Source organism: Loxodonta africana, chromosome 19 (assembly GCF_030014295.1).
Source record: "Loxodonta africana isolate mLoxAfr1 chromosome 19, mLoxAfr1.hap2, whole genome shotgun sequence".
NCBI classification, from domain to species: domain Eukaryota; kingdom Metazoa; phylum Chordata; class Mammalia; order Proboscidea; family Elephantidae; genus Loxodonta; species Loxodonta africana.
Window position 1 is genome coordinate 72286715 of NC_087360.1, and position 25864 is coordinate 72312578.

Below are 25864 nucleotides of genomic sequence, written 5' to 3' on the forward strand. Positions count from 1 at the left end.
AAGATTATTGAATTAAAAAAATAAAAAAGTCAGAGCAAACTGTAGATGAATGGTTCTTGGCCTGATTTTCACTGGTTGCCCCATTGTAATTCCGTGGCCTCCCTTGCTAAATTGAACGTTGTCACCTTGAGTTAATGGAGCGGGGTTAATAATTATTAGTGCTTCAAGGTGGGCAAACACCATGTGGGCACAATGCATCCTTTCACAGATTAATTACCTGCCAATGATTCAACTTTTGCAGCAGGGCTCTCTCTTGCTCTGCTTTTTTTTTTTTTTTTTTTTAAGCTGAGCAGGTGTGTAGAGCCAGCCCTCTCTTGCCACAAGAATGTTCCTTTCAGGTAATAATCATCTAAGGATTTTTTTTTTTTCCACCATGAGTTGCAAGGAATTCGAGGGTGTGTTTTGCTTCTCTGAGAATAGATTTTCCATGGTTTCTGGGGTGGCTTAGAAAACACAAACACAGGCTGTCTAATCAAGCCCCCCCCTCCTCAAGCAATCAGAGGAACTGTGCTCCTTATTATGGCCAGCCTACTTTTTGGGTATGAAACTAAACAATTGGTAAGAAACTTTCTGTATCTGTGGCAGGAGAGAATTTTTGGTGGTGTTGTTCTTGTTTTGGGAGTGTGACATCCCCATTCAAGGACTCGCGTTTCCTCTGTCAAGGTTGAGAGATCCAGCTACAAGGAATTCTCAGTCTCTCATTCTGCAGCAGATCAGGTTAAAGATCAGAACCTTCATTCCTTGTGCTTAACTTGCTCGTTATTTCTTTCTGTTGATTTTTGGGCAGATTCCTAAAAATGCTGGGTGTTAACGATGCTCCTGCCCTCCCCAGACAACCCTGTAAAATTTCCGGCTTCCGTTAGCTCTTGTCTAAGGCCCTGGTTGGCTTATTCTCTGGGCTTCCTCAAAGCTACTTAAAAAAAATCCTTCCCCTATTTCTCAGATATTTTGCTTTCCAATTAATTAGTACCTGCCACTATCAAACGATTCCCTTGACTTCCTGCTATTTGGTATTTTAGCGATTTCGTAGCCATTTAAGCGTGTGGTGTTAAAAAAAAAAACTTGACTAAAGTGTAAAGATCTAGGCAAATGATTGGCAGAGCTGTAGGAAGTCCTTCAGAACAGCTCCTTCTCTTTAGGTGCTCCATACGCAGTTAAAATTATTGAGAATGCAAATACATTGGACAATGCAAGAATAGTTGAGATCAGTTGGTATGTTAGTAAATAACCAAAGGCCTGATACTGCTGAAGATGAGGAAGAAAGAGAGGGAGAGTCTTTGGAACTCAAAATCAATCATAGTGGGGACGTCGCTTGAGATAATTCTCATGAATGCGGATAAAAAGGAAGCAGAGATTTTTTCGACCACCTGTTGTGGAATCATGAGGGCAGACAGGTTGCATCCTCCACCCCAACTCCGATCAATTGAATGTAGTGGTCAGGAATTCTGCGTGGAAACCGTAAAGCCGTGTGCCCCCTTGCGGGGAGCTTGCCACCCTCTGTACTGCTGTCTGCAGGTCATGCCAAGGGGCCGGTGCAGACACCTGTGCTGGCTGTTGGCTAATCTTAGAATCTAAACTTTACCATCTAGAACGCAATATCTTTGGTGGTCAGTAACATTCCCCACACTAATTTAAGAGTTCTATGCTGGCGCAGTGGTTAAGTGATCAAAAGGTCGGCAGTTCAGGTCCCCAGCCCCTCCTTGGAAACTCTATGGGGCAGTTCTCTTCTGCCTCCTTGGGTTACTATGAGTTAGAATCCGCTCGATGTCCATCCCTGGTGGCCAGAAACAAAATGTTTGGCAGAAGGTGATCATCCTCTTTGATTGTTGTCGTTAGATGCTGTCGAATTAATGTCGACTCACGGTGACCCATGCGACAGAGTAGAACTGCCCCATGGGGTTTTCTAGGCTATAAATCTTTTATGGAAGCAGATTGCCAGGTCTTTTCTTCTGTTGAACTGCTGGATGGGTTCAAACCATCAACCTTTCAATGAACAACCGAGTGCTTAACTGCTGTGCCACCAGGGCTCCTTATTATTTTTGATTATAGCCTCAAATTTCAGACCATGATACCAAAATGTTTTATTTCCTCTTAGTGAGTGGTTATCAATGCTCTGTGAATTTTAACTTTTTTTGTAACTCAGTATTTTGGTAAATAACAGTTACAATTAAGTCTATACTCATTATTTAAAGTATTATTCCCCTCTTTGTCTTAGCTTTCTAGTGCTGCTATAATAGAAGTACCACAAGTGGGTAGCTTTAATGAACAGAATTTATTTTCTCACAGTTCAGGGGACTAGAAGTCCAAATTCAGGGCACTGGCTCTAGGGGAAGGCTTCCTCTCTCTGTTGGCTCTGGGGGAAGGTATCTTCTCCCATCTCTGCCTGTCTCTGTGCCCTTCAACTAAAGCTTACGGGTTTTCTGCTGTGGTAGTTGGTTAGCTTAGAAATCTCCTCAGCCAAATATCAAAGTTCATCATTTACAAGCCCTACTTTCCCTTTTACCTTCCACCAAATATTTGAACATAATTCAGACAAATTCTTCGCCACTGCATAAAAGCCTCACCCTTCCTTCATTGTCCAATCACATATTCATGATTTTCTTTTAAAGTTTCACCAGAAGCACATTTAACGTCCACATGTCCAGCAACACTCTGTTGATGGCACCATATGTATTCTCTAAGACAACAGAGACTTTCTCTATGGCTCTTCTCATTTCCTTCTGAGCCCTCACCACAATTGCCTTTGATGTCCATAGTTCTAGCAACAGTCTTTTCAAGGCAATTTAGGCTTATATCATTAAAAAAAAAAAAAGGAACCATAAAACTCTTCCAGCCTCCATCCAGTCTTTTCAGCTTCTGTTCTTGGGTTTCTTGATGATGTTCACGTAGTATGCCATCTATCGTCCCCCATCTGTGCTTCCTTGTCTCTGTTCCTAATCTGTGCTTTTTATATCTCAAAAGTGATTGGTTTAAAACCTCCTCTACACTGATACAGCCTCATTAACATAATAAAGAAAGCCCTATTCCCAAATGGGATTACATCCACAAGTACAGGGGTTAGGATTCCAACACATATTTTGGGGGGATACAATTCAATCCATACACTTTTATCGACCTTAAATTTAGTTTTTCAGTCCTTAAATCTTAATGAGCAATATATGTTCACTTAGCTGCATGCTTCCTGGCTTATAGCACCAATTTTCTGTATGGAGTAGACAAGAATACGAAGAACTGCTTACCCTCTTAATAATCAGAGAAATGTAAAATTAAGGAACAGTAAAATATCACTTTATACCCATCAGACTGATGAAAATCCGAGTCTGATAATGCCAAGTGTTGGCAAGGTTATCTTTGTTCACTAATGATGAGAGTGTGGCCTGGGCAGCCATTCTGGAGAGTGATGTGGTACTACCATTAGTGTCCAGTTGATTCCAACTCATAGCAACTCTATAGGACAGAGTAGACCTGCCCCACAGGGTTTCCAAGAAGCAGCTGGTGGATTCAAACTGCTGACCTTCTGGTTAGCAGCTGAGCTCTTAACCACTGTGCCACCAGGGCTCCCAGGAAAATTAACTATAAGAATAGACTTGCTCTCACAATTTTCATTCCTGGGTACATGCTTCAGAGAAGCACACACTCACACAGGTCCATAAGGGGACATAAACAAGGAAGTTCATTACAACATTGTTTATAGTAGCAGGAGTTGGAGCAAACCCAGGTATTCATCTTTAGAGGGATGGAGTATGAAATTAAATACTATTAGTAGTCAGAGGCAATGAACTAGAAATATATTCAGATACACTGGTGGACCTTAAACTAGTATTGAGTGAGAAAACAGTAAGAAACAGAACAACATCCCAGGCATAATATAATTAATATAAATTTAAAACACACATACAAAATAACACTATATCTTTTTTTTTTTTTAAGATAAATCCAAACATAAACCAAACCAAACCTGTTGCCCTCAAGTCCATTCCAACTCATAGCAATGCTATAGGACAGAGTAGAACTGTCCCATAGAGCTTCCAAGGAGCGGCTGGTGGATTCAAACTGCTGGCCTTTTGGCTAGCAGCCATAGCTTTTAACCACTGAACCACCAGGGCTCCAATCCAAGCATACATACCAAATATATTACAGCGCATGCTTGGAAGTGGGAAGTTGGGGAAGTAGAGAATTGGAGTAGAGATGGGAATAAAGGGGAGAATTAAAACGTGAGTGTGCCTTAGTGAAGATCGACGTGAAAGTGCATCATTGATTGAGGCACATGGTTGTCTCACCTCTCTGCATGTGAAGTGCAAAATCATGAGAGAGACTGAATCATGGAGAGATAGAGATGATTTCCTTGCAAGGGGATCTGCCTTAAGGACCTCATAGGATGTGGTGAAGACAGGCATGAAGACAAATAATGTGTGTATAGAGTGTTCTGGGTGCTTGCAGGAAGGTGCCGCCAACTCCACCCGCAGATGTCAAGGAAAGTTTTACAAAAAAAACATGACATGGGAACCAGAACTTGAAGTATGAATATGTGTTTTCAGGAAGACATGGGAAGGAAGATCCTTTTAGTTTAGGGAACAGTGAATTTATATCTCTACTCCAGACCCCTCGACTCTGCTTGGGAGCCACAGCCCGGATTTAAGGACCAGCCAGAGGTCCTGAGAGACCACAGGGGAGGGAGCACGTGAGGTAATGCTGGGCATGACCCCCAGGAGGTGGTTTGGGCTAGATTGCAATGGTCCTACATCAAAGAAAACAGTGCTGGCTCCATCTTCAGGACTTTCTTTCCCACTGATGGACTATAACGTGACATTGTCGAGAACAACTCACCTGGGAGAAAAACATCATGAAGATTTAGGACTTTTTTAGATGTGGGATGTAATGATGTTAAGGTAGCCGAGGTGTCTAGCTTAGGCACCTGGGACCAAATTGAAGAAGGTAAGGATGGTGCAGATATTATATAAAACTTTAGAGGTGAGGGGGCAAAGAATCCAAGGTGCTCTTCCCTGACAGCCTATAGTTTCTTGGTGAAGTAGAGGCAGGTAAATGAGTGAGGATGGTTTTTAAGGAGTTCAAGAAGAGGGACGAATGTTTGGAATGGCTGGTTTGGGGAGTGGAGTTCAGGTGCAAGGATTGCCAGGGAGCACTGACAGCTAGCTGAAGCCAGGAAGCCTCAGTGAGTTGCGGCATCAACCTTCATCCTTGTGTGCTTTCCTAGTGATACACTGGGCTGCTTGGTGCAGGAGTGAAAATGGCAGATATTTGGAGTTACCTAGGGTGGAGGGTTTCAGATAAGGCTGAAAGACAGAAGGAGCTGTTGAGGTACAGGTAAGAGAGGGATTGAAGAACTGACCTCGGTGTGGGAAGGGAACTTATGAAAGTGACCCTTACCAGGCAACAGGCTGGACCACCACAAGAAGTGGGAAAGAAGATCGTTGTAGCAGCTTTATTAGATATAGCCTGAGTCTCCCAAGCTAGGAGGCTAGGAATGAAGTCTAGTGTAAGAAAGCTGGGAAACCCTGGTGGCATAGTGGTTAAGTGCTGCTGCTGCTAACCAAGATGTCAGCAGTTCAAATCCACCAGGTGCCCCTTGGAAACTCTACGGGGCAGTTCTGCTGTGTCTTAGAGGGTCGCTATGATCTAGAATCAACTCCACAGCAGCAGGTTTGGTTTGGTTTTTTATAAGTAAGCCGAGTCAACAAAGTTGAGTTGAAGCATTCACCGAATCAAGAGAAGGAGGGACAGATAATTCTGAAAGCCAGGTTGCCCAAACCAAAAGCCTGAAAACAAAAAGATTTCTGTCAGGCACAGGTCATCTTGATGGATGGATTCTGTCATGGATTGAATTATGTTCCCCCCCGCCCCGCCAAATATGTCTATCAGTTTGGCTGGGCCCTGATTCCCAGTATTGTATGATTTTCCTATATGATGTAAATCCTGCCTCTATAATATTAATGAAGGAGGATGGAGGGCAGTTGTGTTAGTGAGGCAGGACTCAATCTACAGGATTGGATTGTCTTGAGGCAATCTCTTGGGATATAAAAGAGAAGCGAGCAGAGAGATGGGGGACCTCATAACACAAAGAAAGCAGTGCCAGGAGCAGAGTGCATCCTTTGGACCTGGGATCCCTGCTCGGAGAAGCTCTTATTCTGGGGGAAGATTGATGAAAAGGCTGACAGAGAGAGAAAGCCTTCTCCTGGAGCTGAGGCCCTGAATTTGGACTCCTAGCCTTCTAGACTGCGAGAAAATAAATTTCTCTTTGTTAAAGCCATCCACTTGTGGTATTTCTGTTATAGCAGCACTAGATGACCAAGACAGATTCCAACAGGAGTAGAATGAGACCAGAACAGTAGTGACTCCCAAGTTGATGAGTAACAGCTCATTACTGTTTTGGTTTAGCCAATCGCCGGAGTTGTGTGTAGCGGGTGAGGAAGTGATGTCAAGAGGGGAGAAATCACGGTAGGTTGAAGATACTCAAGGGATACTCTTTTTTACAGAGGAAAGGCAGGCTAATATGATAAAAAGTCTTCTCTTTCTGAATTTTTACATAATGAATTTGAGACAATGGGGAGCTAAGTAACCTGATCAGCTGGGGAGTTACCCGATCAGCTGGGGGCTACACTGCAAAGTTGCAAGCTCTTAAGTACTTAGATTCAAAATGAGATCTAATTGATGGACAAATCAACTCTTCCTAATTATTTTAGAGTAATGCACGTCCTCAAAGTGTTATTCTCAGAGTAACTTTCTTCTTTGGGGCTCTTTCAAGTGTTCTAATCAATGTAGAAGTATCAAGGTAGAGTGAAATCACTAGCCCATCTTTTGTTTTCTGCTTCTATCCAGAATCAAAAAGAATTCCTCAGCTTACTGAAAGATGCTGAAGTCATTCATTTATTTATTTATCACCTATCTATCCACCCATCCATCCATCTATCCACCCTCCCACCAGCCCACCCACCCATCCATCCATCTACCCTCCCACCAACCCACCCACCCATCCATCCACCCATCCATCCATCTATCCACCCTCCCACCAGCCCACCCACCCATCCATCCACCCATCCATCTATCCATCATTTATCTTTCTATTTAACTAACACTTCTTTAGACCTGTTGCTGTTTCTAGCACTTTATAAATATTAACTCATTGAATCTTCACAACAGCCTCATGAGAAGTATTATTGTTCTTCCCATTTTATAAATGGGAAGCTGAAGTATGGTGAGATTAAGTGACTTTTCCAAGGCACCCAGATAGTAAGCAGCAGGCCCAGGACCCAGACCCAGGCAGTGGAGCCCCAGCATTCATGCTCTTAACCATCACATCAGTGGTCTTCCTAGATGACCCTGAAATCCAACAGGGCAGTGCTTGAGTAGCTGTCATTGTGAAGCCTCCTGGGGTCCTCCTGCACTGTGCTCACCTCTGGGCAGGGCAGCTGATGGGAGGTGCTCTTTCATGGATTGCAGTTGCTCCATCTTCGTCTTCCATTAGTTATTCTCCTTCTTTCCATCTCCTTCCCTTCCTGCCTGTCCCTACCCCTTTGTATGAACAGATCTAAGAGCTTCCTCCTTGGCTTTCAAGTTCATGGATTGGAGACTCATGTTCTTAGGTGATCAGTCATGAGGTGATTGCTCATATTGGATTCGAACTGCTGACCTTTTGGTTAGCAGCTGTAGCTCACCGTAGCTCTTAACCACTGTGCCACCAGGGCTCTGCATATAAAAAAAAATAGCCAGGGCAAATGTCTGCAGATTTCCACTTGACCAATGTAAGCATTTTTATCTTTGACTAGAACCAACTAGCACTGAACGTTTGTGGTGTGTTTTCCTCCATCTTTTTAAATAGTTATGGCTTTATTTCTGTTTTTAGATCATTTATTTCTTTATTTCTGGTTTTAGATCGTTTCTACTGAATGGCAAAGGGCACTCATTTTTAGAATGACACCGAAGGACTTCTCAGCATGTAGGGTTCCATTAGAGTCACCAGTGCATTGACGACAAATGCAAATTAACAGGCCTGCACTGTGGTCCTCTGACCAAAAATGAAATTGATTTCCTATTTTTATGCATGCTCATGAATCACGGGAAAAACATGCCCCAGAGCAAGCTGCACCCATTGATCCTTTCAGGTGACACTGAGACCCTTGCAAAGTAATCCGTTAGCATCTTTCTCAAAGAACACCAAAGATAAAAATAATGAGACCTTTCCAGTTTAGTTATGTGCTTTTCTCATTCCATCTCCCAGGAAAAAAAAAAAAAATGTAAAGCTACAAGATTTGTGCAATTTAAGGATATTTTAGTGCTGTTGTATTTTGTAACTATGAGGAAAGTTTCAGCTACTGAATCCAATATTCCTGATTGCTGTAGGTTACTCAGTGTTTCTGCCTTTTTCAAGTTCAGCCGGATAAATGTAATTTTTTGTCCTTAAAGGAAACGTTTATACTCCCAGATGCCTCAGAGGTATTGAAACAAAGGCAGATAAACTTAATCAAGAAGTATATAATAATTACTCCCTGTTCTAGCATGTCCTGAGTATGACACAGCTTCTCAAACAGTTTATAATTTGGGGGTGGAAATAAGTCTATTTCACATGAAACAATTAGAATAATCTAAGCAGGATTATAACCAAATGCTCGATAATGTGGTTCAGGCTCCGTTCAGAGTGAGTTCCAGAGGGGAGAGGCCAGTCAGAGGAGACTGAAATCCTTTGGGAGGAAGTCACAGGTAAGTGGGACTGATACTGGGCCTTGAGGACAGAAAGGCTTGAAGGGGAGAGAGAAGCCTTTGCTCTGAACCAGAGGGGAGAGGGGAGAAGGAATACAAAGTGCTCTGGGGACCATGAGAGGACTAGCTTGGTGGGAACAAAGGATTTGTGAGGAGTAGTAGCGCTATATTATATTAACCAACATGGTGATCATTTTGTTTCTAAACCAGAAATCCAGACATGCGTTCTCATGTATAGAGAGTGGAGGAAAATATTTGAAACTGAGATTGTCAGAGAAAATCTACTGTGTGTTTCTGTCCCTACAGAGGACCTGAGTTTATCCAATATGGTGGACGATGTAGACAGCCATTACAGGAGCTCTGTGTAGGACTCTACAGGGTCGGCCATCTTGTGAGAACAGTGTTCTAGAAAGATTTTGAGTCAAGATGTTCTATGCAGAGGTGGTAGAAAGTTTCTGAAGGTGTGGATTGAAACTTCTAGATGTAATTTTTCAGAGAAGCTTGATAAATATTTATTTGCCAGGCAGTAGGTTTGTTGAAAGCAGGCATTGTGCCAGCTCTGCTCCCCATTGCATCCCCAACACCTAACACTGTGCTTGACAGTGTTGATATTGACCTGTTGGAACACGTGGGAATGGTATGCAGGATAGACAGGAAGGGGAACACACAGCAGTTAACACAGGCAGAAGATACATGTAACAGTGAGGTGTTCTTACTCAACAAACTGCGTTTCAGCTTGAGTCATCAGTGTTTTTGGCTTTAGACTGTGGTTAAATAGAAGAAAATCAACGGGGCAAAACGTAATGTATTTCAAAGTGCGTTTGAATCACTTCTGATCATGGGATCCAATAAGACAATTAGTGATCGAAAGCTGCAGGTCACAGGGGCAGAGCCTATTTTCCTGTGCCTTTGCAGGAAGCGCATTTTATAGAAAAGTCAGAGAGGAACTGAGGGGAAACAGCTCTGAGCTGGCGAATTCACAGCAGGCTGACAGACTCCGGCCCCTCATCCCGAGCTCTGCTCCATGGGACACTGAAGTCCCTGGCCCAGGGCTCTGGGGGTCTGTGCGGATGAGGACAGCACCTGGCCAGGGTCTAGGATGGTAAGAGCATCTGATACTTTGATTTCTGTCACTCGTTGATTGCTTGGATCTAACACCAGTTTGTTTTCACTTCTTCTTAGTAATTTACAAACGTATATAGAAATGTTTAACTTGTTTGTGCTTCCAGAGTTACCTTAAAACGTTCATTTTATTCTGGAAAACTGCCCCTTAGGTCTCCTCCAAGTCATTGCTAAACTTAATAGTGAGTTTGACCAATCCAAAGACTTGGTGGTGTGAGTGTATTAGAGGCCAGAGAGCTAGTCTGAGACTCCGAGCTAGCACAATTTGAGTTTTCATGCCTTTGGCTCCAAGGGCAAAAAGCTCTCAACCAAATATATGTGAACTGAATCGAAGCCAGGGCAGCGAGGATGAAGATTTGCTTCAGTCCTTTCTTTTAAAGTGTGCTGTAGTATGAGAATTCTAGCAGCCCTGTGAAGTTTGAGATACAGTCTGTGCCCCACGTTGGGGACCGGCATCCGTTAAGTATTGCGGACATTCTGAAAGCGTTGGGAGTATTTTTAGATGAGGCTTGTTCCTGCGAATGAGGAAGTCTGGCAGATGGCTCTTCCGGCTGCATTATTTTTTCCAGCTTTCTACCTACCTAGTAAGGAGAAAATGCTGGCAAGCCCTCTCTCTATAAGGACAATGGGGGGAAAAGCCATTCTGAAAACACTGGGCAGCAGCTGCAGGGCTCAGAGCTTCTCAGGGCACTGTCCCACCGGTGCCTGTATTTCACCCTTCTCTCCCGTGACTCCTGTGACTATGCCTAATCGACAGGGAGAGGCAGGAAAGGAAGTCTGAGCAAGAACAAGCCATTTATCACCCTGCGTGGGAGAAGACATCTGTGGGGGCCGTGCTCTCACTGTAGCTGATAAGAGTGTTATTCTCCACCCAAGGAAGAAACCAGCGTATGGTGGTTTTCATCCATTGAAGCCGCTTCCTTAAATTGCGTGACATCAGACTTCATTTTATAGATGATATACACCAGTTTTATTAAAAGTAAATCAAATTATTGTTAATGATAGGAAAGTGCTTTTAAAAAAAAACAAGTATAGTCTTGGTAGTTACTGTCGAGTGCACTGAAATTGTCATTTGGCCGTACGTCTGACAGAATAATCCGTTAAAAAACCAAAGCAAACCAAATCCATTGCCTTCCAGTTGATTCAGACTCATAACAACTCCTGGGGCTCAGAAAAAGTCACCTTTGGAATACTAAGGCTTTTCCTGGGATTCTGAAGTCTGTGTACACAGAGACTGAAAACAACTCGATTTTAAGTTTCTGCTTCGATGACATGTTTCTCCTTTCATTGTTAAATCTGATGTGGCTTTGATCATTTCCTGATGAAAGTGACAGTTTTCTAAGAGTGAAGATTACACAGTTCGTCAGGTTAGAGGCTTTTTAATGCGGTTTATATCAAAGGCTCATCACTCCCAAGATTCTGCTATTAAGAAAAAGGGTCACCCAAGAATGTATTGAAATGCATGTCTTTCTGCATTTACAACTGAGTATTCCAAATGCCTACTGGGTTTTAAGAAGCCTGGTGGTGCAGTGGTTAAGCACTTGGCTACTAACAAAAAGGTCAGCGGTTAGAACTCACCAGCTGCTCTGTGGGAGAAAGATGTGTTTCATGTATTTTGGGGCATTGCTGTTTGGTTCATATATATTTATAATTGTTATGTCTTCCTGCTAGATGGACCCTTTAATTATTCTGCACTGTCCTTCTTTACCTCTTGTAACAGATTTTGATTGAAAGTCTAGTTTATCTGGTATCAGTACTACCACCCCTGCCCTTTTTTGTTTTCTGGTCGCATGGAATATTTTTCTCCATCCTTTTATTTTCAGTCTGTTTGTGTCGTTATGTCTAAGCTGTGTTTATTTGTAGACAGAAAGAGGATGGATCTTTTTTTTTTTTTTTAATCTATTCTGCCACTCTCTGCCTTTTGCATGGGGCATTTAGACCATTTACATTTAAGGTTGTTACTAAAAATGAAGTGTCTACCTCACTGAGTTTGCTACTTGTTTTTTTGAGTGTTTCATGTCTTCTTTTTTATTCTCATTTTTCCTTGTATTTGGTTGCTTTCTTGTGATGAGACTTTTTTGCTTTCTTCCTTCTTTTCTTCTGAATTTTTTTCTTGGTGATTCCTTAGTGATTACCACATATATTACATTACACAACTTAAAATTGCAACAACACTTAACATGAACAACAGTTAACATACAGCCTTAACATAGTAAGTCTATTTCTGATATGCTCCTCCCTCCCCTATTTCTGTTAATGTGTCTCCATTAACATCAATGTACAACCTTTATTCAATAATTTTACTTTATACATACTTCTTACAAAATTGATGTGTTAATTGCGGGATTTGATTATTGAGTTTATTCCCAGAAAATATCATACACTTGGTCCTTATGATTGCCCATATTGTTGTGTTTTTGGAGATCTCTCTGTCTCTTTTATTTTTCTTTTCCCGTGTATAAAAAATACTAGTATTTATTTAACGCTCTTGCCTTTTCATTTGGAGCATGCCATTGAGTAATACTTGCAAGGTTGGTCTGCTAATGGAGAATTTCCAGAGCTTCTGCGTGTTTGGGAATGTCTCGATTTCTCCCTCATTTTTGAATGACACCTTTGCTGGCTAAAGAATTCTCAGTTGGCAATTGTTTCCATTCAGTATTTTATATATGTGGTTCTATTGTCTTCTGGCCTTTAGAGTTTTTGTGGAGAAATCCACACTGATTCTTCTGAAAGACTCTTGGTATGTTATATTGCATCTTTCTCTTGTTCCTTCCAGAATTCTCTCCTTGTCTTTGATTTTCAAGAATTTTATTAGGCTATAGCACGAAGATGAATTTTTTTGTGTTTTACCCAAGTGGAGTTGGTGTTACTTCCTGTATTTGCAGGCTTCGTTCTCTGTTCAGATCTGGGAAATTCCCTCTAATTATCTCCTAAAAAATTGTTTCTATGCCTTTATTGTTGTCACAGTGCTCTGAAATTCCAATAATTCTAATGTTAGATTTCTTAATTGAATCCCACATTTCCATTTGGGTTTGTTTACTTTTCTTTGTTCTTTTCTTTCTCTTGAAACTTGATAAGTTCAGTTATTTTGTCTTCTAGTTCATTTATTCAACCTTCTGTCTGTTCGACTATATTGTTGAGTGTTTCTCTTGCCTTTTGAGCCCTGGTGGTGCGTGATTAAAGCGCTCGTGTGCTAACCAAAAGGTTGGTAGTTTGAGCCCAGCAGCTGCTCTGAGGGAGAAAGAGGTGTCTGTCCACTTCTGTAAAGATTTACAGCCTTGGAAACCCTATGGGATAGTTCTACTCTGTCCTATAGAGTTGCTATGAGTCAGAATAGACTCTATGGCAGTGGGGTTTTTCTTGGGAGGCGGTATTCTTCAGTTCTAGTAGTTGTGTTTTTTTTCTTTTTTTTTAATGTTTTCAGTTTCCTTGCTGAGTCTCTCATTTTGTTCCTCCATTTGTTTTCTGATCTCCACTAGTTTGTTTTCTGTGTGGCTTTTGCTTTCTTTAAATGTAGTTACACCAAAGTCTGAAAATTTTCCATTCATTCAATTAATCTGGCATCCCTAGGTAGAAATTTTCTCTTCTTTGTGTTTTTCTTTTGATTTATCGTTCTTCTCTTGTGATTTGGTGTGTTTTACTATTTTTTGTTGAATTTGGACCATTTTGCTTTTTTTTTTTTTACATTAAATTTTGTATTCTGGTTTTTGTGAGAAAATGTTTGTTCTGATTGGGTGCCCTGGTGGCCTAGTGGGCAGATACCTGACTGCCAACCGAAAGGCCAGGGTCCCCACCCACCAGCCGCTCTGTGGGAGAAAGATGCTGCAGCCTGCCTCTGCAAAGGCTCACAGCCCTGGAAACCCCATGGGGCAGCTCCACTCCACCCCACAGGGTCTCCACAAGTCAGAATCGACCCAGTGTTGCTACACCTGGTATCTTCTCCCGAGAACCATTAGAGGGCACTTTTATCCTTAGGTTTTTTTCAGTGCTAGTTCAGGAGTTCTGGATACTTGATCTCTGGAATTCAGTATACATGCACAAGGGTGGGGGGATGTGGGTTAGCTGGTTGCACATGCTGACATAAGCAGTGGGGCTCAATTTTCCTGTGGTGAAGGTGAGGGACTCTCTATGTCTTTCTCTCTTGGGCACCCCTGCACAGACTCTCCCACAGTGTCCTACTGTGGGTTGGGAGATGTCCAAAGTAGCCCCCTCGCCCTGCTCTCCTTGAAGTTTCTCCTGGTCCTAGTGCCTGTCTGTCTTGGGCCTCAGCAAGATTCAACAGCAGTCTCACAAAGCCACTGTCTCCCTTCACTCCCTCCCAGTTGCATGGCCCGTGAATTCCCACAGCCAGTCTATGCCACCTTAAAAAATAGGGCTACAACTTCCTCAGATTAACTCTCTTTCCACTTTCACTGTTTGGGGTGCTGCCCAGCCCTGTCCCAAAATAGCTGTGATGAACAAGTGCTCCAGATGTTAGCAGGTAGGTTCTTACAGCTTCTGTGCTGTCTCCACCCTTCCTCTTCCCCACTTCTGAACTCACCCCAACTCTCCAATACCTCAGCTGCTATCTGAAGTCCTGAGATCTCAGTCTGTGCTTGTTTTATTTGTTGTTTACTGGGTTAGTTGCTGGGGGAGTAAATGGAAGCGTCCACTCATTTCGCCATCTTACTCCACCCTTGAAAGTGTTTTTATTTTTTTATGTACCAATCAACAGTCGCACAAACAGTGAAAGGAAGTGCCCACTTTCCCTTATTGTCAACAACACCTGTTACTGACAGACTGCTCCGATGGGTGTGAAATGGAACCTCACTTCATTTCTATTCACAAATAAGGTTGACCAATTTTTCATGTGTTTACTGATATTTCATCTTTTGTGAATTGTTTATTAATGTCTGTTGTCCTTTTTTTAATGGGTCATTTGTCTGTGTCTTAGATTTTAGGCATTCTTTTTATATTCTGGGTACTAATAACCCAAACCCCAGTGCCATCGGTTCGATTCTGACTCACAGCGACCCTATAGGACAGAGTAGATACATTATCAATTATGTGAGCTGCAAATACTTCTACCCACTCTGAAGTTTGTTTTTCACTTTATGGTATCTTTTTTATTGCTGTTACAACAGAAGTTTTTCATTTTAAAGCAGTCAAATTTATCCATTTTTTCCTTTGTGTTTCTTCTTCTTTTAAAAAAAAATCTTTTTAAAGAGAACCTTCCCTACCCCAAGGTCATAAAGATTTTCTCTAATATTTTTTCTCCAAATTGTTGAAAATTTTTAAAGTCTAAATCCTCTGTTCTATTGAAAATTCATGTTTGTACGTGGAGTGAGATATAGGTCTACTTTCATTTTTTCTATAGTAAACAGCCAGTGTCTCATTATCATGAACTGGCTTGTCCATCCTCCCACCATTGGTGCTCTGCTACCCTAGTCACATAGCAAGTAACTGTATATACAGGGTCTGGTTCTTTGATCTCTGTCCTCAAAGCAATGCTCCCAGATTTCTAGGAGCCAATTCTTTACTGATCTCACTTCTCCCTTTATGGCAACCAGGCCTAGATGGTTTTCAGTTAAAGTCTAGCAACCTTTCAGAGAATACATAATCCCTATCTTATACAAGTTTCATAAGGTAATTGAAAAAGACAAAAGGTTACCCTATTCGTTTTATGATTCTGACGTAACCTTTACACCAAAACTGGACATGACCAGTATCAGAAGGAAAAATTATGGGGCAATCTCACTTTTTAATGTAAATGTATGTAAAAATCCTAAATTAAGTTTTAGTAAAACTGAATAAAGCAATGTGTAGTAATGGGTTAGTTTAAGAAAAATTACTAATGTGATTCACCACATTAACAGAATAAAGGAAGGAAATGATATGATTGTTTTTGTAGATATAGAAAAAGCACTTGATAAAATTCAACAACCATAAATGATTAAAAATATAAAACTCTTAGAAAACTTAGCATTGAAACAAACCCGGTCCTTAACCTGCTAAAGAGCATCTACCAAAACCTATTGCAAACATACACTTAGTTTTGAAGCATCCCTTGTAGCAGTGTGGTATTGAGTTTTCTCTTTGCACCTGGCTCCTGAGAATTTATATATACGTATATTGCTTGGCTATTACTTTAAATAATTGTGGGTGTTTATATGTGTGTGTGTATATATACTTATGTACATGTATGTATGTATATACATATAATATGGTCACATGTATTTTTTAAATTAATATTTTATCTAGATGCATTTTATTAAGTGTTCTTCTATGTTTATGGTGTGAGAAGCCATGCAAGCCCACGGCCATGGTTCTGGGGGTTCTCCCTTGGCTATGTTCTGGGTCTGAGGACTGACAGGCTCCAGAGACCACCCTGGAGGGGACAGAGTAGTTGGACTGCCATAGAGCTGACTTCTCTCCTAGACTGAGGTGTTGTTATTATTCACAACTTCATATCCTAGCTTTATCCAAGAGAACCATTAAAAATAAATCTGATGAGGATAAATATATTTTATGAAACTTTCTATGATTCTGTTTTACCATCAAGTAAAATAATCTCTGCCATAGAACTTCCTAAGGATTTGATATTTTCATGATTCCTAGTGATATTGCAAATAAAAAGAGTACTATTAGTCATAACTTTTCCATCACTGTCATGCTTACATCTGTCAATTTTAAGACCTTTTTTAATGTGCTTCTAATGGTTGGGGATGGGGGGCGAAACACATTTCTAGGGAGCACTTTCCATGATAGCAAATTAATTTTTCTAAATCTTTCTGTCCACAGCTGATAACAAACAAGGGATTCCAGTGACTCTGGAAACTAATACAGGGACTAGCAATGATGAATACAAAGAACAATCAATAAATTCTTGACTGTAAGGTCATGTATAGTAAATAAGGCAGTTCCGATGCCAAATCAATACTGGATTGTGTATTTCCTACAGCAGATATTGAGATATTGATCTCCTGTAGAGGGAACAGGAATGTCATCAGGAAATACCAGTTCAGACAAATCTGGGTTACCACCCTCCAGGGGAACAGCTGAATTGATTTTGGTCTGTCTAACTTCATGGTGGAAATGTCAGGGCAAAAGTGAGTATTCATGGTGTGGTCCTTGGAAAGGGGGAAGGAGAAATCAATAAGCTAAACACTCTACCTGATAATGGAACTGTTGTCTCCAAGGCAAGTTCTCTTTTCTTGAATTAGTTTTTTTTTTTTTTTTGCCCCTGATATGTTGGTAATTCTGTCTTACAGATACCACAAGACTTCCAGCAAAACCTAAGGGCAGTTCTGGAATAAGGGTTATGTTAACATGGTTCTATGTAATCATTATGCTGGAAGTCCCATTAAAATTTAAATAAAATTTTCCTTAATTCCAAGGAACATGCGAGACCCTTTGAAGCTGTCAGGGCAAGAACCAGCCAAACCAAACACATTGCCATCAAGTCGATTCCGACGCATAACGACCCCATAGGACAGGGTAGAACTGTCTCATAGAGTTTCCAGGGAGCAGCCAGTAGATTTGAACTGCTAACCTTTTGGTTAACAGCCAAGCTCTTAACCACTGTGCCACCAGGGTCCCATTATGGCAAGAAAGTACCAGGCAAAAAAGAAACTCCATATTGTTAGTCCTAGTTTGCAATTCACTTGTTCTGTGCTCTTGCAAAAACTGTCAATATCCCTATACATTTGCACGTATGATAGTGTTCTATTTTCTTTGCACAAATGTCACACAGGCTATAACATAAACATTTGGGCAAATGGGGTCCAAATATGAAGGTAGTTCCCCCCAAATCATGATTTTGGTGTTTATCTAAATATAATAGACTTTTCTGCTAACTAGGCTCGGGAAGCTCCTCGGTTCAGGTGCCTATGTTTCAGCAGTGCCCCTCCTGTCTTTCTAAAATCCACTTGCCAACACTGGCTAAGCTTCAAGAGCATAGAAGGTTCATGACCCATCGGCCTGGGTTTTGAACGGAAACCCAATTTATTATTTTTATTATTTCTGCATCTTCCAGGCACCTTTTAAAAATGAACAAGAGCAGCTCTGATTTGGAAAAAGTGAGCCAGGGCTCAGCAGAGAGCCTCAGCCCATCCTTCAGGGGTGTCCACGTCAGCTTCACCACCGGATCCACAGACAGCCTGGCCTCGGACTCCAGGACCTGCAGTGATGGAGGTAACAGACTTGATGGGGGGCTTACATTTTCCCGGGTCTGCTGGGCCAGTCTGGGTTAGTTGTCAGGATTTGGAAGGGCTGAGATAGGCCTTCTGTCTTGGTTCTGCTTTCTTCATGACCTAGACTCCATCAAGACCCCATCCAAGTTATTTTTGTATTGCGCATATGACAGACCGCCTTGCCCCATATCACCCTCTCAAATTCTAAGTGCATTACCATGGCAACAAGGTGGGAGGAGGGTGAGGTTGAAAGCATACCTAAGGCTCCTGCCTCCTTGGGTAATAGGTCATCTATGCATAGGTCCGCCCTCTTCATTTCTGTCATCAGGATTCACTCTCCAAGAATGGGTGCAACCAACCACGAGTTCTCACCATCTGCGTTTCCTCTCTCGCTTGCTCGCTCTCTCACACACACATGCATAAGCACGCACAAACACGCATGTACATACGTGGACACAACAGGTGTTAATATGAATGTTTATTGAATTGGAAGCCAGGTGGCTTCATTAGGGCACCATCCATCCCACTTTCTGGAATTATGTTGTAAGGCATAATTTGTGGGTACGTCCTGATTGGACATGTTCCTAAAAAGGGACTCTTGTTTTTTTTCTGTAGTTTGTGGCCTGAATGGGTAATATTTCAAACCTCTCACTCTTTCAACATTCTTTGTGGGTGTGCGTCCTGTTCTGCCTTTCTCTGTGATCTGCTTTAATGTGGTAAGTTTAAACATGTGCTAGCGTGACTTCCTTTCCACATCTATGGAAGGATCTCATCTCAGTAGGCAGTTTTGGAGGAGAGAGCTCCATTGTAGGTTTACTGTCTCCAACATTTTTCTCCCTCAGAGGTGGACAACTGGCTAAGACAGAAACGTGTGTTATCAGTCAGGCTGTGGTATGCTCTGATGGGAAACCTCTGAACACCCTGACTTAAAAACAGGAAATACTGTTGTCTTGATTTTGTAGGGGAGGCAGCAAAAGAGGAGCAAAGGCAGGGATTTTGTTTTCCTACAGAATTTCCTGGGCTCCTATCTTCTTCCTTTTCCCATCCCATTGTGTAAAAATTCCACGAGGTAGATTATTCCACAGAAGGCTGGGCACGTGAGCCATCGGCCCCTGCTCTGGCCAGCCCCGACCTGCCCTCTGAGGAACTATGACCAATTCTGAGGGAGCAGTGTACAGTGGAACCCTGCGCCAGGTCTCCAGCCAGAGGCTACTGATGAGAACTGGACTTAAGTTGTCTCAGCACTTTGCATCTCAGAATGAGTACATCGTGATGTCTGCCTTCAGGTCTCTTGCAGTATAGCTGGGAAACTAAGACTAAAGCTCATGACAGATGGGTGGATGAGAAGATATTAGGCTCCTCAGAACCTGAGTGCTTATGAGAGTTTCCAGGAGAGAGAAATCACTGAGTGCTGATGGAGGGTTCAGAGAGGCTTTATTTAACAGGAAGGTGGGACTCCAGCTCATGTCTGAAGTATGGTTAGAACTGGGGAGGTAGAGGGAGGAGGACAGGGCCTTCCAGGTTAAAGAAACAGCCCAGAGGAGCAAAGGCGTGTGGAGAGCAATGCATACTGGGGAAAGGGTAAGGCCAACCTGACCCGCTTCAGTGAACCTGATGAGGAGAAAATGGGACATGAGGTCAGATGGAAAGCAGAGGACTGGAGTATAAAATGCTCTGAAAGCCAGGCAGTAGGTCCTCAATTTGTTGAGGTAGGAACCACGAGAGGATGTTGACTTTGAGGGTGATGCCGAACTGAGATATTTTCTCATGTTAGTTTCTGGCTAGAAAATAGACATTAAAATGAGTTCATGGTTTATTCCTTTATCACCAGCCAGTAATTCCTTTACCATGAACCAGTGGACATGCACTTCAGAGTTTGGATTCCTAGAGTGATAAGAAGGAACACAACCCCGGCGGGATGCGGACCTTAGACGAACCATTCTATCTGCTGCCCGTCATGCGGCTCTGTACCCACAGCTGTGCTTTGAAACCGGCAGGAAACCAAAGGCATTCTTTTTTAAAACATTTCTTAAACATTAATCTAGAGGACAGCGGTGATTCAGTGGTAGAATTCTTGCACCCATGCAGGAGAACTGCCTTTAATTCCCGGCCAAGGTATCTCAAGTGCAGCCACCACCTGTCTGTCCGTGGAGGCTTACGTGTTGCTATGACGACAAACAGGGTTCCACAAAGCTTCCAGACTAAGATGGACTAGGAAGGAAGGCCTGGCGATCTACTTTGAAAATCAGTCAATGAAAATCCTACGCATCACAACAGTGAGGTCCACAACTGACCATGGGGATGGTGCAGGACTGGGCAGCATTTTATACCTGTGTGCATGGGGCCGCCATGTGTCAGGGCCCACCTCAGTGTCAGCTAACGACAACAACCATTAACCTGGAAAATAATAAACAGAGCTGCTGGTGTTGTGATGTGAGAAATCCTTCATTCAACATTTCATCATTAACCAAGGCGCATGATTTAGATCTATTATTGGACAGTTATCTTTCAGTTCCATGAGCCCTTACTCATTTTTTTCTTATAGCTGAAATATTTATCCATTTTTCATTTTGTTACTATTTGGTGTCCAGTACTGAAGCTGAGTGAGGGGATCAGAGTAAGAGAGGTAAAATTAGTTAAATTTGAAATTCCTAGACACCAGAATATAGCGTCACCCTCTCTAATGTTATATATTAAATCAAAAGATACCATAAGACTATAAATATGATTTGTTAGTAAGAATTCACTGACTAAAACTGTGCATTTCATATAGGCTGGCCTGAGCAAGTTGAAGACAAAGTCCTTCCAGGGCATTCCAAAATAATAGTTTGGGTAAACCTCGTAGAACCACACCAGAGTTAATGGTTAAAGTTAGTTGTCTAGTATTCAAGTTTTATGGCAAAAAAAAAAAAAGTTTTAAATTTTATAATGAAAACAAACATAATTGACATTTTTACTGTGTTGCATTTCTAAAGCAGCTTATCTTGATTTCATATTGACAGTAGATTGTTTTATATGGATATTAATTGCACATTTTTATACCGTATCACATTTCATGTTCCTCAAAGCACTTCTGTTATCCCATTTGTCCGTGTGGGCAGTTCAGTTGAACAGTGAGTCAACACAGTGGAAGGAAAACTCCGCCTAAGTAGTCGTTGGGTGTATACTTGGTTTAGGAAGGACAGACTGCATGTGTCAAGAGCCACTAAGGCCGCCAAAGGGCAGGTTATTCGTAGTGAACAGATGAACGGACCAGAGACAGAAATGATTGGCTAAATGGTCACCAGGAAGGGTCATGGGAAGACACTTGTGCTTTCAGTGGTTCCTTTTTCAGCGAAAACCTAATGTCACGTTAAGATCATTTAATGCTTAAGTGTTCGGCTGCTGACCAAAACGTTGGCAGTTCGAACTCACCAGTGGCTCCACCAGAGAGAGACCTGGTGATCTGCTCCCATAAAGATTACAGCCAAGAAAACCTTATGGGGCAGTTCTACTCTGTCACATGGGGTTTCGATGAGTCGAAAATTGACCCAATGGCACCCGATAACCACAGTGACACCTCTTTGATTTAGGATAACATTAAAATTCAGTTCAGCAATTCAGCAAACATTATGGTAGCAGATTCCCATAGTGAGTGCTCTGTAGAACTGAAATTGTTGGCACCAGCAATAGTCAAGAGGTCAGACTATACAGTGAGTGTAAGTATAAACCAAAGCAAACCGAACCCATAGCTGCCAAGTCCATTCCGACTCCTAGTGACCCTATAGGACAGAGTAGAACTGCCTCAGAGAGTTTCCAAGGAACAGCTGGTAGATTTGAACTGCTGACCTTTTCTGCTTAGCTGCCAAGCTCTTAATCACTGAACCACCAGGGCTCCAGTATCATTAAAGTGAGGCTTCATTCTTAGTTTAAATCTATTCCCTTTATGCTGAATTGTAAAATAACAAATTAATATTTTAATAAAGTCTATGATAAAAATGCAAAGAATGGAGAAAGCTATGAAATGAAAAGTCAAAGTCTCCCGACACCCTGATCCCAACTCCCATATACAACCTTTGGACAGTTTTTTGTATATCATCCCAAAATTTTTAGCCGTATTTTAAATATTATAAAAATTTGATTGTACGCATTTTTGCACTTAATGCGTCTTGGGATCTTCCAAATCAGGACCTCTAGATCATTTTTTTTTAATTGCTGCATATTTTTCTCATTGTTTGAATTAGTTCAGCCCTTTTATCTGTATGTTGAGGTTGTTTGCATTGCAAGAGTACAGCAAGATCCCATGACGTTCATTAGCATGACCTGATGAGCATATATGCACCTGTAGGATAACTTCTCGGAAGAAATAGAATTCATGTGTCAAAATACCTATGCGTTTTAAATAGATTTACCAAATTATCCTCCAAAGATGTCAATTTATAGTCCCATCAGCACCGCATGAAAGTGTTTTTTCTCTCCACTCCTAAACTAACTTTTCATTTTACTATTAAATGCAACACTTAAGGATCGTTGCTGTCACGACTGTAGGAGATTGAAAAGCCATGATTCTGGAACCACACTTAGGCTCTCGCCACGGATCCCAAGTTATCTAGAGCCTCTTTCCCAAACCGAGACACTGTTTCTATTCTTTGGCAGGTGAATGGCATGTTCATGTCTTAATTGTTGCTGCCTGGGATGATAAAGTGATCCTGAGAGGCTCATCACAAACGTCACGTTTCCCATTCCATTGTAAAATGCTAGTAACATGCTTCCATTTTCAGACCCCATTTACCTTGTTGAAAAAGCAAGGGTTCTTTCTGAAGAAAGGCTGTCCTTTTCTCCCTTGCATTTAGAGCTGAGCCTCCTTCTGACTGTGGGACCAAACAGGGGTGGATTAACCAGTCAGCAAGGCACGCAGGGGCTTACAGTTAGCAAGGTAGGCGTGGGCTTAATTGCGTTTACTTTCTAATCTGTAAAGCACAATTTCAAAGATGTGGTGAAAAACATGAAAATGTGCACTACAGATTACTAAGTAAACACAAGTAAGCCCGTGCGTACCTTGCTTATGGGGTAATCCGTCCCTGGGGCCAAACAAGAGGTTACGGAATTTTCCTTTGTAGGAAAAGTTACATATGAGGCCAGAGCATCCCCTCTGCCACCACCCTTTATGTCCTCTCACCCGGGGCTGGGGTGGGGCTTTGGCAGAAACCTACATGAGCACCTCTTACTGTGACGTTGGCAAGGAACTCTAGCTTCCTCACCTCTCACATGAGGGGACTGAAGTAGACCACGAGGGCCCTGATGGAGTTTCCCCATCTGTTTTGTTCTTTATGTCTTACACTTAGTAGGCATTCAAGGAACATTGACTGAACGGATGGGTAAATCTAGATAGATATTTCCAGCTACAAAATCTATCATCTTAATTTAAAAATCAATCCATAGACTACTCCAAGTTTTTAAATGAAAGAAAAAGTGATTTGCTTCATCTTACTCAAAGTTGGAAACGAGTCCAATAGACAAGCTGAAGGTTTTGAGCCTGCAGAAACTTCACAGGGACTCGGCCCTTGGCTTCCACTGTTGGCAGGTCACAGCTGCTGTCAGACAGCAGAGGCCAACACAGAGGGAGCCAAACGGTACTCATTCATAGGGCTCAAAACAGGACTGACCACTTCCTGCATAATCTCAGCTCTCATTTTGGCTGTAGAGAACAATGAAAGTGCCTATTAAAACTGAGCAAGAGGAGGCGACTCTGTAATAAAGACAACCTCAGAGCACCATGTTTGAACTTTTGGCCTGCGTTGCTGCATGGGGGCTAAGCTATTTTTCCTGACCGCTGAAATCCCCAAAGTGGATCTTCTCCGCTTTCTAAATATAATGGCACACAACTAGTATGGCTTCCCCTCAGTCCTCCTAAGATCCCACCCAGTGCACCCTACGTGTCCTTCACCACTGGAAGCACTTCCTGTACACTGAACCCCACACACTAAAGCATTGAGGGGTGCTCTCCCCTCAGCAGGAGACTTGCTGTATTTGTAGAATTGAAAATTAGAAGGAAGACTTAGGAACTGAGGTTTGGAGCCCTCTGGCCTAATGAGTACACAAAATCACTTAATACCCACCAGTGGCTTAACTACGATGTAGGCAAACTTCCCAGAAAAATGTTTTCCATTCTTACCCTTAATTATAGACCAGAATTTGGAAACGGGGGATCCAAACATTAGTGTAAAACCAGGAGACATTTGAATTAGCCTCATGTCCTGCTGGAGCGGAGTCCTGAGAATATGGTGTGTTTGCTAAAGTCTTCCAGAGTGACTTAGGCACAATTTTCTGAACCAGTAAGTTTGCATGTGGATTTTGAAGTTATTTTAGGTGTCAGTACATATTTGTTCCTTCACTCGTCTTTCTGGCTTTGCAAAATCCAGAGGGTGGCAGCTGCTACAAATAGTAAGAATCTAGCTTCTGTGTTGCCTAAGACCATATCTGTGAGCAGATAATTACCCCAAGTAAGAGTCAAGAGAGTGACAGAGTCAGATTGGATCCTTAGGAGTGCCGCTGATCTTATAGAAAACTGCTATTGCTTGTCGTGTGTCTTAGTTATCTAGTGCTTCTCTGATAGAAATACCATAAGTGGATGGCTTCAACAAACAAGTTTATTCTTTCACAGTCTAGTAGGTGAGAAGTCCAAATTCAGGGCATCAGCCCCAGGGGAAGGCATTCTGTCTCTGTGGGCTCTGGAGGAAGGTCCTTGTCATCAATCTTCCCCTGATCTGGGAGCTTCTCAGTGCAGGAACCCTGGGTCCAAAGGATGCGCCCTGCTCCCGGCGCTGCTTTCTTGGTGGTATGAGGTCCCCTGTCTCTCTGGTCTCTTCTGTCTTTTATATCTCAAAAGAGATTGACTTAAAACACAACCTAATTTTGTAGATTGAGTCCTGCCTCATTAACGTAACTGCTGCTAATTCCACCTCATTAACATCATAGAGATAGGATTTATAACACAAAGGAAAATCACACCAGATGACAAAATGGTGGATAATCACACAATACTAGGAACCGTGGCCTAACCAAGTTGACACATATTTTTGGGGACACACTTCATCCCATGATACCATGTATTAGAGAAATCACAGTTTCCCTCTAGAAGGGCCACATTTTGGCATCTACCTCAGAGTAGTCCTAAGAACATTAACCCCCGAGAAGCTTTGTGGCTCTGAGGTGCTTGGTGACTCTCAGAATAAATTACAGCCTTCTCACCAGCTGTGGTTCCACACCTGGAGAAGAGCTTTAAAGATCCGTTGAGAAGAGCTTTAAAGCTCCGTACGTTCAGAAGGATACATCAGCATGGAAGGCGGAATGTGCCTGTCAAAGAACTGGGCGATTTCTTTTTCAACTACAGAAGTCATAATATGCTTACGTAATGCCCAGTTCTATGTGTAAAGTCCACATTACAGGTGATTCTCACTTCACCTGATAAGCTTCGCGTAGCCACAGTCCTTTACTTCTGCTGGGAAGTGCTTGGGGGAAGCCTTCTCTTCTACCATGCCATTCTCTGATTAGTACATGCATTGCAGAGTGATTGCTGGGGAGAGAACTTCTATCATCTAAGAAATAAAGAAAAATTAACTAGCCCTCACACTCATCTTTAGAGCCACAGCTCCCTCCTGGTATCCAGTACCCCTTGCCAGGAGTATCCAAGTAGTTATGGGGTGTACCAGTTGCCTTGAGTCGATTCCAACTATGGTGACCCCTTGTGTAGTCAGAGTAGAACTGGGCTCCATAGGGTTTTCAATGACTGATTTTTTGGGAGCAGATCACCAGGCCATTCTTCTGAGGCCTCTGGGCAGACTTGAACCTTCAACCTCTTGGTTAGCAGCCAAGCA

At 42.2% G+C, this 25864-nt stretch overlaps 1 protein-coding gene across 2 annotated transcripts in view; it reads left to right on the forward strand.

Annotated features, from left to right (window-relative positions):
- PRAG1 (PEAK1 related, kinase-activating pseudokinase 1) overlaps positions 1–25864 on the forward strand; it is a 57049-nt gene that overhangs the window by 17438 nt on the left and 13747 nt on the right. For both annotated transcript variants that reach the window (XM_003412419.4, XM_023551145.2), the window contains one exon: positions 17852–18009. In XM_003412419.4, coding sequence (XP_003412467.2) covers positions 17852–18009 — 158 coding nt within the window. The remainder of the gene's footprint in view (positions 1–17851; positions 18010–25864) is intronic.